At 43.2% G+C, this 12,740-nt stretch overlaps 1 protein-coding gene across 10 annotated transcripts in view; it reads right to left on the bottom strand.

Annotated features, from left to right (window-relative positions):
* The window catches only part of VWA5B2 (von Willebrand factor A domain containing 5B2), an 89,060-nt gene that overhangs the window by 15,037 nt on the left and 61,283 nt on the right, over nucleotides 1-12,740 (bottom strand). For 6 of the 10 annotated variants that reach the window (XM_083612694.1, XM_083612701.1, XM_083612696.1 and 3 more), the window contains 7 exons: nucleotides 12,499-12,730; nucleotides 10,610-10,764; nucleotides 6,727-6,858; nucleotides 5,551-5,672; nucleotides 4,955-5,131; nucleotides 3,278-3,388; nucleotides 848-1,050 (listed from right to left, as the gene is read on the bottom strand). In XM_083612694.1, the coding sequence (XP_083468820.1) occupies nucleotides 848-1,050; nucleotides 3,278-3,388; nucleotides 4,955-5,131; nucleotides 5,551-5,672; nucleotides 6,727-6,858; nucleotides 10,610-10,764; nucleotides 12,499-12,730 (1,132 nt within the window). The remainder of the gene's footprint in view (nucleotides 1-847; nucleotides 1,051-3,277; nucleotides 3,389-4,954; nucleotides 5,132-5,550; nucleotides 5,673-6,726; nucleotides 6,859-10,609; nucleotides 10,765-12,498; nucleotides 12,731-12,740) is intronic. The other 4 variants (XM_083612699.1, XM_083612702.1, XM_083612700.1 and 1 more) reach the window with 1 other exon arrangement.

Below are 12,740 nucleotides of genomic sequence, written 5' to 3'. Positions count from 1 at the left end.
AGGGAGCAGATGGCTCCCTTATTAGAAGATCTTCACTGGCTACTCGTCTGTTTCTGGGCACAATTCAAATTGCTGGTTATGACATATACGTAGGAACTTTTTTATAGTCAAACCTAACTATGCATATCTATGCTTCCAGTTACAGATAGGTAGCCGTGTTGGTCTGCCATAGTCAAAACAAATTTTTTTTTTTCCTTCCAGTAGCACCTGTGTATCTGAAGAAGTGTGCATGCACACGAAAGCTCATACCAAGAACTAACTTAGTTGGTCTTTAAGGTGCTACTGGAAGGAAAAAAATTTTTTTGTTATATCTATGCTGGTTAGCAATCAATCCTAGTTTGGGGAATGCCCCCTACAATGATAGATTCAAACTAACTCTACTGTACAGACATTTTAAAGAGCTTTTAGGGCCAGAAGCTCTAGGTCCTCAATAGCTGCATGGCAGGCAGAAATCAACAGGTGAAACCATAACAGAGGAGCAATCGGCTAGCGTGCATAGAAGTTAACAGCATGAGCAGGAAAGGATAGGAATACGGATCAATGTTATAGTGTTGCTGCAAAGATTACTGAGATAATGTATGTGAAGTTCTTTGAATGCTTGAAAGTGCTATTTAAATGCTAAGTATTATTGATTATTGCAAATCATGAGGCTATTAGTGGCACAGAGCTTCTGTGCATAATAAAGACCGACCCAGATCCAGCTCTCTTTATTTAATGGATGATACTGCCTCTCCGCTTTTCAACATACAGCAGAGTACTTTACTCTATCCAGGTCTGTAGAGAGGACCTCTTGCACACCAAGGTAGAATTGGAGATCTATGAAAGGCCAGTTCACCCCACTCCATACCTGACACTGCTCGCGTGTCTCCTGACCAGCTCGATGACCTTGCCTGTGTTTCCAACACTGGCATCCGTAAAAATAAAGAGCTGCCGAGGATACCCGCGGTGAAGAGGGAGCCCCAAGATCCAAGTCAGAGCAGCCAGGAGGTTGGCTCCACCCATGTCAGACCGCAGCTTCTGAATGTATTCACAGGCCAGCCTGAGGGTTTCCTGTACACGGGAGAGATGAGTGGATTATGGAGACAGCAAATAGACTGAGCCAGACTTCTTGCCATAAAGCAAGCTCTCCACCACTACAGAACATTATGACTTCTGTCTCTGTGGCTCATAATTCTGCATTCCAGAAAGTGAGATCCTGTGGCCTGAACATGTTGTGGAAATAGCGTGCCAATCAACTCCTGCTACTTACATGCATGAAGGATAAGGAACTATAAGGCACAGTACTGGTGACAACTAGAAGTCCTTGCTTACTTGCTGCCTGTCTTCTGACATTTTGTCAGGCATTTTCTACACATATGCAAGTTTCTCTCCATATGCAAGTTCTTCTCCATAGCCATAAACCTATTTTAAAAACTAGCCAAATCTCCCAAGAAAACGATGACCAATTTTGCTTTTGTGAATCCTGTTGATCTCTCTGCACCCTGCACTCCAACCATAAAACCAATGGCAATTTCAGTTGCCATGAATCCAGAAAGCCCTTCCCAGGGAAGCTTGCATGGCACCCCGTCTGATATCTTTGGGCACCAGGCTTTTTATTTGCTTAAGCCTTTCAGCACATCAGCTACCTGGTTTCAATCTGTGTACTTTTATTGCGTCTGTTGATTTTTACTGTTTTATTGCCCTGCTGAATTATTTTATATAATTATGAACGTTATCATTTTATTAATTTTTTAGCTGTTCTGAGAATTGCCATCTAAAAAATACTGTGTGTTTTATTCAACAAATAATCCACTGATCTCATTTGTCCCTTTCTAAGCCATGCTCCTGGACATACCAAGGAGGAATCTGGGAACTTTTTTGGATAAAACTTGTACTCTACCATTGAGTTACAGCCCTCCCTAATCTTCTTGCCTTCCTGTTTGTGAGTCAGACAGACACACAATTCTGGGAGTCGTAAGTAAAGCGATATTAATTCTGCTATTTCACAATCACGCTTCACAAGCTGGCATTTGAAATTGGGGGTGGGCAGAATTCAGCTTCCTGAAAAGATGTGGCCCCTTAAATAAATTTAATGTGGCATAAAATTTTGTGGACTTCAGCATCTGCTTTAAAAAGGAAAAAAGCCTCTAGCATTTATGGTTGGGAAGACAAATCTGAAAATATGTATGAAATGACTGGTATCATCTCATAAGTGGAGGGGTGAGATGCAAGGGAGGATTTCAAGTGAATATGGGACAGATCCGCAGAACCTGCACAGCTGCTGGACTCTGGCCAACCCAGAATAAACTGGACATAAAAAGCCAGCATAGCAAGTCTGCATGCTTTGCGTAACATACACAGATCACTGAACTCAACTTCTCTTGGCACAGAATTTGGGTCACCTGAGCACAGCAGTTTTATCACAAGGACTGAAGATGACGCAACATGTTCCTCCAAGCACAGAATCAACCCAGCAACCTTCATCTTAAGTAATGGCACACAGGTCAAACGTCTTCAGTCCACTAAAGGTTGCATCTCTTCCAACAAAAGTTAATATTCTGGATTTAAGGTGATTCAGATGGAGGTCCTGTATTGCATATAGGCTGCTCAGGCCTGATTTTGGTCTGTTTTGGACACATTCTCCCTTTTCAGTCATGGCTACTCATTGCTATTCTGCAATGCCATCCACAGCAGTGGGTGGAGCTTGGTGGAATTTTTTGGAGGTGGTTTTATTTGTTTGTTCATCCATTCAATCATTCCTCCCTTCTTCTACTACCTTCTTATGTTCTAGAAATGCATATAGGTACTTCTGTACTTGGGCATGCAAACCTTTTGTTTTTCTTGGGCGGGGGGGGGGGGGAATCCCAGGAAGCGAGCAAGACTGCAAAAACAATGGATCAAGGATTGTCCCTATTTGAACAGTTTTATTTTATTACTATCAATCTGAACAGTCATCAGTTGAGTGTACATTGTTTCTTACATTTTGTGTGCTTGAAACATCACAACACCTTCCTTCCTTTCCTTGTAGTGCCATCATTGCTTTCCCCACCCCACCCTTGGTATGTTATTATATTCCTTTTCATTATATTCATGTAGGGATTTCCCGTCCTACATTTTCCCTATTCATGATTAACTGGGGAAAAAATGCAATTAAAGAAATAAATGTTAGAATGATGATGACAACTCATGGCACCATACCTGCACATTCACAGAGTTCTTGTCGGATCCAGTTAATTGCCAGTTAATAGCTTTGGGGTCAGAGGGGTGGACAAGAAGCCGCAATGGTCAGAATACTCACACTATTGCAGGGCTTGCTGGTAGTGAAGACCGGCTTGATGCTGGAGCCAAAGCCAGCCACATTCAACAAGGTGCTGGGAGGAAGGCTCTTCACAGCCACCAACAGAGCATCCTGTGCAGAGAGAGAGAGAGAATGAGGTGTCCACCCATATTTACCCTTTGCCCTGCTGCTTTCCCCAGGAAAACACTCTCTTTAACACTGAATCAGAAGAAATGGCAATGGGAGGTCCAGAGGGTGGCAAAATGAGAACACGGTTTTTCTGTGGTGGCTCCCCATTTGTGGACTGGTATCCCCATGGAGGCACATCTGGCACCTTCATTACATATTGTTATGTGCCAGGCAAAAACATTCTGCATTTTAGGAGGCAAGATGGAAAGGAGTTTCAATAGGTGCAGAGAGTCATTCTTTCTTGGCAGCGAAGAGAACACAACACTCAATTCAATGTTCTGTTCTTATTTTCTTACAAGTGTAGTTCAAGTTTGCTTGGGACACAGACCAGTCTTGGGGTAGTTAGTGGGAATTTTGCTGGGGAGAGGAAAAACTTGGAGGACCTTGGAGCTGTGTTTGGTTGGAGCAGCACTGTTGGTTAGAGTTGTCTGCCTTGGCATCTTAATTATAGTACTTAACATTTCTGGATTGTTGTGTCTTGAACAGCATCTCCTAATTAACATGCATTATCATCTTTGTGAAAGCTCCATAAGAAAATCGAACAACATTGTACAAAGTATGCAGGTTATATTGAATATATTAGCAGTAGGGAATGCTTTTGTGGGAGAAGTGTTGGAGCTTGTGGCAAGCTTGCTGTCAATCAGGGCTCAAAATGCACTTTTAATGAGTTTCTATGTGAGTGGTTGGCTGTATGCACTGATGTTAACATTGTCTAATCCCCTTTTGGAAGGTTTTTGTGGTGTCCAAAATTTACAGCAAATGTTCATGGCAAACTGGTTTGCAACAGACACACAAAGAAGGGCCTCAGATGATGATTGCAGGGTCCAGGTTGGTTCATATCCCACACTTTCTTCATCCATAATGCAAAAAGTCTCATCTTTGGGGAAGCAGGTTTGTTGTGCAAGACCTCACAATCAACTCTAACTGTGCAACCTGAATTTGCCGGATTGTGACCAAATCCTACCCAAAAACAGTATCAATCTGGAAGCATCCTTAGCAAGAGGACAAGCCTTTCCTTGCTCAGGCTACACTAACAGGAAGAAATAAAATCTGAGTCCTGCGAGGAATTCTGAGCATCTTCCCATTAAAGCTGGGAAAACATACATTGTTAAGGATGCCCCAGAGAGGCATCATAATGTGGGAAGATGCTACTTTGCATAATAATCAATATAATATCTCATATAATTTTTGAAAACTTGGCAGATGCTGAAAAAACAATTGTGCATATTCTGCAAATATTCTGGAACTGTTGCTCATCAGGTCTGCAAAAATTAGTTTTATTTTACACACACACACACACACACAAGGCATCAGGAGCATATACCTTGATGCCCATTCAGTAAATATGTCAGGTTCGGTCCTTGGCATCTTCAGGCAGGGCTGGTGGAAAACCCCTGTCTGAACCCCAGGCAAGCTGCTGTCAGCCCTTATGGACACTGCTGACCTAGTATAGCACCAATGGCCTGACTTTCTAAAAGACAGCTTCCCATTTCCCAATGCTCTGTTTACCTTGATCCCATCAACGCCAGGGCCACTCATGCTTGTACTCTGGTCAATGAGGAAGAGCATTTCGCGAGTGATGGTCTGGAAATCAGTGGAAACGCAGCTGGCCTCAGGGCAGAAATTCAGCATCAGGACAGGATTGTGAAAAATGTCTTTGTGGAACCTCTTCTGGACAAAGGCAACCTAGGAGCAAAGAAAATATGTTGTGGCTTCAACCTTTCCTTCCCGATATCATTGTATATTATCATGCAATGTGGAGGTTGGCACAGTGCAAATGCACTGGCAGGAGCACCAGAATTTCTCCAGCAGTGTGTGCGCACTGCACTGACTTCACGGTCGCCTTGCCCCATCCCTTCTATCTCCCATCCCCTCTACCTCCCAGTAAGCAGCAGCAATGTGACCAACCAGAGTTCAGGTGAGCAGCAGCATCCCTACCACACCATGTGCTTCTTGCTCAGCCACCAGGCCACAGAATTTACAGTTAGAGGCGACAAAAAGCAAGGTATTAAGGTGCTACTGTCTAGGTCCTAGTCATTTCAATCCAACTTGAGATCACCCTTAGACAACCCAGGGGGGAAAAAAGTCTCTTCCTAGATGGTTACCTGTCTCTCCCAATCATCTTTTTTGGCAATACGAGCATAATCATGGCGGTTCCTTATTTGTGCCTCGTAGTCCTGATATGAGATAGCACCATCTTCTATGATGAGGTGTGGATGATGAGGTTCTTAGGGGAGGAAAATGTAAAGCTGCATGAGAGTCAGAATGATCCAGTGCACAGACAGCTGGGCTGTTTGGACCTAGGTTCAAAACCAGGTATGGACTCAAAACTGGTGGCCTCAGGCAACTCCCAGTCTCATTTGCACACCTGTAAAATAGGAATAAGAATAACCTCCTCCGTTATGTAGAGGGTCACCAGGAACAGCCCATCAGGTGGCAACTGACACCACATGGAGCAGGTTAAAGTAGCTTCCTTGTGATAGATGATTGACATGCACCAATCCTAAAATACGTATATCTGTGGATTGCACTTTGAGGGCCCCTTCTGATGCTACACGAGCAGCATGGATATTGCTGCAGGGAGTATCTTCTCTCCAGAGGTCACAGAAATAAGAGAATCAGCTCTTTAACCACTACGCAGGTGGTATCTTACCCCACATAATTTGCTATATAGTTGTCTGAATAATCTGCCTAGCTTCATATTTATAAAAATTCTTAAACACATCATCTGGGCTAGTCTGGTTGTTCTTGCTTTAGATTTTGTGTTTAGTCCATAACTGCCTAAATAAAAATGTCATGACAAAAAAAATATATTAAAAAGTCCACTGTTCCCATAAAGCAGAGACACACTAGAGCAGCTCCTATGCCAGGTTTGGCCAAACCTGGCCCTCCAGCTGTTTTGGGACTACAACTCCCACCATCCCTAGCTAACAGGACCAGTGGTCAGGGATGATGGGAACTGTAGTCCCAAAACAGCTGGAGGGCCAAGTTTGGCCATGCCTGTCCTATGCCAACCTCAGAAAGGACCCCAAGAGGCATTACAGAAGCTGTGCGTGTGTGCTATAAAATAAAAGTTCAGAAATTAATGTCGCTCAGTCGCAATATATTGTTGGTATCTGGGTACAGAACTAAAGATCTGGAAGATTAAATTGTTCAGTCCTAAGGCTCCCCAGTTGGATTATCACCCCTACATTCCCCCTTGCAGTGTGTATTATACATTAGCAGAAGGTTCCATTGTTGTAGCGATCGCAGAATCCCTTGACTTCAAAGTGTTCTCTTACCACAAGGATACAAGATAATCTCCAGGTTCCTGTCACATCTGTGCTTCTCTGCCAAGGTGATGCATATAGTTGAGGCAGAGCTGGCAAAAGGATTAGCATCAGCCCGAAGAGCATGGGATGGGCTCTCCAATCCTGCAATAACGAGAGGGTTTTATTGCCTGATGTAATGTAATAACCTCTAAAGCAGGGGTGGGGGACATTTGGCCCTCCAGATGTTGCTGAGCGACAACTCCCATCAGCCTCGCAAATGTGGTCAATGGCCAGGGATCATGGGAGTTGTAGTTCATCAGCATCTGCAGAGCCAAAGGTTTCCCACTCCTGCTTGAAAGTGTGTCAGATGGAAATAGATGCATTTGTTTAACAGCACCAAGCAAGGCCTCGTTACCACGCACTTGTGCTCACTTGAAGACTTGGCATCAAGTGATGACCAACATGTGTGGATGAACGAACTTGTACATCAATTAGAACTCAGACATAAACAGAGTAGATTTAAATGGAAACAGCTCACATGTTTGACAGAGAATAATTGATTGCTGAGTAATGGAATGAACACACACACAAATCTGCCCTTGGAGATTAGATAACAGCAATGCAACAGAGGCATTCTTCTTCCATGCCTCTTCAAAGAATAAGAATCAGGTAAGGTGGCTAACACAGTAATTTTTTAAAATAAATTTCTTAAAAATCAAAACTATATATTGGGGGGCAGGACCAAACCTAATCTAACAGCAGCCAAACAGTGACAAAAAACCTCATCCTCCTCCATCTTCAGATATTTATCTAAATAATACTTATTTAAAAAGAAGTTTCAGTATTTAGCATCTTTACAATCTGTTTTCACTAAGAAGAAATTGCTGGTCCCTATGGCTGCAAAGGCAAAGCACTGCAGTGAGCGTTCAGTGTAACTCAGGAGCCAGAAGAGGGCTGTAAGATTTCTAGTGCTCAGGGTGTGCCCTCTGAGTTGCAGAAGGATGAGAAAAAAGCAAGCAAATGTGTAAATGTGCAGAACTGGTAAAGGGCCTTTCTTCAGCACAAACTTGTTTGGAACTGTGTGTTTTTAAAAGCCACACAGGAAACACACAGCCCAGGGACTCTCACTCCCGACCTGAAGGTCCCGCCAATTTGCCCTCTCTTATCTACAGCCCTTACAGAATTCAAACCGCTCTTTGGCAAACCGTTCCAAAATGTATAAAGGTTTCAATACTGTGGTCACAACACTAATCCAGCACAGACTTATTTAAAAGAATATACAGTTAGGGCTCACCCACACTTTCTGCTTGTCCCATGCCTAGAAAGCAAAGGTCTAAGCAGTTTTCTGCTTGACCTGAGCTTTCTAGGCATGGGTCTAAGCAATTTTGCCTTTGACCTGCTGCTTTCCCCCAGAAACCCACTAATTAGTGGTAGATCGGAACAAACGGCAATCTGCAGGAAAACCCGATTGCCATTTGTTCTGATTCAGCGCTAAAGAACAGGTTTCTTGCGAGGTGGGGAAGCAAAAGAAGGTGTGGATAAGCCTTTATATAGCTTACACTAAGGTACATACCTGCCAGCTTATCTGCACTGCTAGATAAATGGAGCTAGATAATTTTTCAGCACACAACCCCCCCCTGTTTTTTTTACCTTTATGCACAGACCACAATGAAGTCATTCGTCAGCAGCAAAAGACATTTTTACTAGACTGAAGCCCAGCAAGGCCACGAGTGCAGCATTTCTCAGAGGCATGGGACTTGAGCCAACTCCTAATGGGATTAATTCCTTCGTCTGTCTCAAGCATATGCTCCAGGGCTCTCTGAAGTTGCTTCCGTCTCCCTCCCCCCACGACACACACTTTCGCTTGCTTCCTTTCTTCCCACAGCCATCATTTTTTCATGAGGGAAAAAGAGTATAGACTCAGCACTAAAGCATGCGCTATATAGATGGTTTAAAAACCAGAGACTTTATTCATGTGGTGAAAATCTCTGCTTTGTTAACCACAGTAGCGCATATATTATTTTAGTGATTAACCAATTCCTAAAAGAGGTTCAGAACAAGCATTTATGAAGTGCTCTTCTGACGCCTTTATAACTAAAGATTTTGCCTCCTCTTCTGGGGCTGCTTCATAAATCCTTCACGATGCCACTAACCAGACAGCACTTCTGGAACACCTTCATTCACTGTCACTTCCCCACAGTCCTCCTTAAAGCAAGACATCTTTGAAACCCAAGTATTCAGTCTTCTGAGATCATGAGATCTATCTATTATCCATCCATCTATCTATCTATCTATCTATCTATCTATCTATCTATCTATCTATCTGGAGCAAAAGCAAAAATGAATCACCTGCATTTCCCGTAGTCCTGGATAATGGAAGGAATGAAAGGGCATTGCAGCCATTGCATTTACTTCTGGATCAAGAGCGGACAGTAGAAGGAATCTGCTCCCTGTCACTGTTGGCATTTTGGTTTCTATCAGATTCTCACTTTTCCAATCTCAGGTTCAGTTCTCCACATTTCTGCATGTGCTTGTGATATATATATATATATATATTATATGTGGTTTATGTGGGGCTTTCCTTGGCTTGATCTGGAAGCTGCAGTTAGTGCAGAATGAGACCCTGGCATCACAGAACACCTGTGCTCACAGCTCTGCACTGGTTGTCAATCTGCTACTGGGCAAAGTTCAGGGTGTTGTTGCTGGCATCTATCTGTCTCGAGAGACAATAGAGAGCGCCTCCCGGGGTGAAGTCAAACTGCTGCGTTAGCGGCACCAAAGTGACCTCCCTGGGGCACAAGCCTCGGCAGTGTGTATGGAGGCCCTGGGCTGCCGAGATGACAAGACCTGCCCCCCTCAGCCTCACTGATTGGGTCCAAAGGAAAGAAGAGCAATACATTTGGCAGCAGCTTGGCTGCAGGAGTTATTGGAAGGAGGTGTCCAACCATCTTAGGGAGTCCACTCCGGATTTGTGTAGGGTTTACTCCTTAGCCCTTTCTTCTCCCAAAGATATCCCACAAGGCAGTGGAGGTTTAGAATCAGAGTTTTCCTTCTCTTAGATGGGCTACCTTCCCAGGCTGATGAACTCCATCTGCCCCTTTAATGTGTTACTGTTAGAATATAAAGCCCTTAACAGCTAGGGACCAGTTTACATGTGAGATTGCCTCACATCACATGTGCCCACTTGAGCATTTCGATTGGTAGAACTGGCACTGCTACAGGTGCCACAAAATATTCATTCCACATTTGTTTAGTGTGGCAGCACATACACTTTGGAACTCTCTGCCTATTGAGATCAAGCAGGCACTTTCAGTGTACTCTTTTTAGCGTCTTGTTTAGACAATCCTATCGATGCTTAGAAAGTTGATGTGAATTTTAAACTGTTTTAGTGTTTTAACTTTTTGTCTGTTTTAAAGTATTGATTTTTATTGTTTTATCTTTTTGTAAACTGTTTTGAGGGTTTTGTTTTGTTTTCGCAATCAAGTAGCGTATAAATTAAATAAAGAAATAAGCCTATCTAGATACGCTTAACCTTAGATAAGGTTAATATGTGTTTTAATTTGGTTTTAAACTTATCGATTTAAATTATTCTTTGAATGTTTTAAATAGTTGTTTTTAACTGTTTTTGCTGATAATTTCATTGTTTTATTCTTTTTGTAAACCACTTTGGATTTTGTTTTTTAAAAAACAACAACAACAACAACACACAACAATCAAGTCATAGAGAATCCTCAAAAAATGTAGTTAAGGGCTTTGGGAACTATAACTCTGTGAAGTCAGCACCATGAACAAACTACAGTCCCCATGATTTTTTTGGGAGACGCTGTGACTGTTAAAATTGCATGCTTTAAATGCAATGGTGTGCATGTGACCGCAAATGCAAGACACACTGAAATTGGATACTAAATCATACCTGCCAGCAAACAGGGTCCTTTAACAAGCATCTCAAAGCTGAACTCGTAGGGAAAGGCATTGTAAACCTCACCCCTGAAGATGTCTGTATCCTGGGGAGGCACAAGGAAAGACTGCTCACTCTTCAGAGTAGTGGATCCAAAACAACTGGCAGAGCTGATGAAGAAGGAGGAAGAGAGAGAAAAGTCACAAACTAGAGCTGTCTGGCATGCATGGCAGTTGACCTTATTGTGGGAGTTCTTGGGCAAGGCATTTGCTAATCACCACAACACAGCCCAAGACCTGCAAAGAGGCCTCCTGCGGGCAGGGAAATGCAACTACAGCCTAAAGTGAATTTGGAATACAACTATTTATTTTTAAAGACAATCTGCCCAGGAGATTTTAAAATCACATAGCTCCATATAGACATTTTCCAAAAGAGACAGGCAGATGCGAAAAAAAGACACTTTGTTTTCTGCAGGAGAAAGTCCACGGCTGGACCTCTGTTCCAACACATGGGGGCATATTTACAAGAGCAACTAATCAGAATCAGGGAAGTTTTCAGAAACTTTCACCTCAGTGGGAGGGGCCTATTTTTGGCAGCTATGTTTATATAGGTTGAGGTGTGAATTTGGTGTGCTGCTATCATAGCTTAGTTGGATCTGTGCAGATCAGGTGAAAACAATTATATATATACACACACACACACACACACACACACACACGGGAAGCACAGTAGTTTTACCATATTCTTGTGGGAAATTGCAGTCAAAGACAGCTAGCAAGCATAGGGCTAGTTGGTGTATGAGGAGGTTAAGATAATAAAGATAATAAAGATAATAAGATAATAAAGCTGTGTTTCCTAGACTCAGTTAGGTCACACCCCCTCTTCTCTGATGAGGGAGGAAGTGAAGCCTTCTTTTCCTGTTCCTTCTCTCTCCTCGCCATGTAACTGATCAAAGAAGAAGTGTCTTAAGCTTTGCTTCAAGGTTAGATGTCTGAAGCTATCTCTCTGTATTTTTTTCTTTGAATCTGTAAGTAAAGCATTTTGAACTTCCTTAGGAGTGTGTGGCCTGTTCCTTGCAAGAGGAGTAGAAAGAAGGAAGCGCTTTGCAAGTGGACTAAATGGGATATGCAAAAGGTTTAGGAGCCTACATTCCTAACACTTTACTGTGCTGCTTAACGTTTGAGTCATATTTTTCCTCCCACAATGCTGAACTCTGCACAGTTGCAACCAAGCTATGTTTTCAACACATCAGTTTGTAAAGGGGTTCTGAGAGAAGACTGCTAGACTTGAACACTAGCCTGTACATTTAAATTTCCATTCTCCCACTGTGGCAAAAGGTCATAAGTTGCTATTCTAAAACCATCAATCCAGCCTTTGTGCAATGCTCCACTGAAGGACACAAGAGGGACCTCAACAAAATATTGCACAGTGGAGTGCCCTCTTGTACCATACTCCATTCTATTCCACCTCCCATCCAGTTTGCATTTTTTGATCCAATGTTAGTTAGTATTCTGGGCCCATAAAACATTCTCAGTCCTTCCTTGGCTGTTTTAGGGATCCCTCCTTTCCACTTAGGGTTTCCTCTGGGCATGCTGATGATTCCCTCTTATGAGTGAGTGGTGTCATTTTGGTTCAATAAGCAAAGACACTCATAACCTTAACCTTGGATATAAAAGGGATGCTGCTGCTGCTGAGTCATGTGACTCCCAGCCAGTTTCTAATTGGCACAGGCTCCCATTATCAATTATTTGTGCCACACTCCCATTTGCTAGAGAACCCATATGAGTCAGCAGGAAAGCTCTGATTCCTGCGACCTGCACTTGCCAGCTGTCAGTGGTCCCTATAACCTCCTCCAGTCCCTACCCTTTGCATAGCATAGACTCTGAGAAAGCCATGAAAATCACCATAGGGCCAACCTGTCGTCACATAAGCCTCTCGCCTCACTTTCACTTTCGGGGATGGATACAACGAAGGGCGTGAGCACAGAGGGGAAGAGGACACGTAGGGCGCCGTTTGCCAGGGTTGCCAGTTCCCGACTGCTGCTGAAGACTACAGTCAAGGTTTCCGAAGGCCCAACGGGGCCTGTGCTGATGATGAACGTGGAACGTGCTAAGTCTTCGTCAAGGATCAAGTGACCTGGGCAGAA

The sequence above is a fragment of the Podarcis filfolensis genome (assembly GCF_964270895.1).
Source record: "Podarcis filfolensis genome assembly, chromosome: 5".
Taxonomy (NCBI): Eukaryota; Metazoa; Chordata; class Lepidosauria; order Squamata; family Lacertidae; genus Podarcis; species Podarcis filfolensis.
The sequence above is the reverse complement of the archived record's forward strand: the minus strand, read 5'-3'. Positions and strand labels throughout refer to the sequence as shown.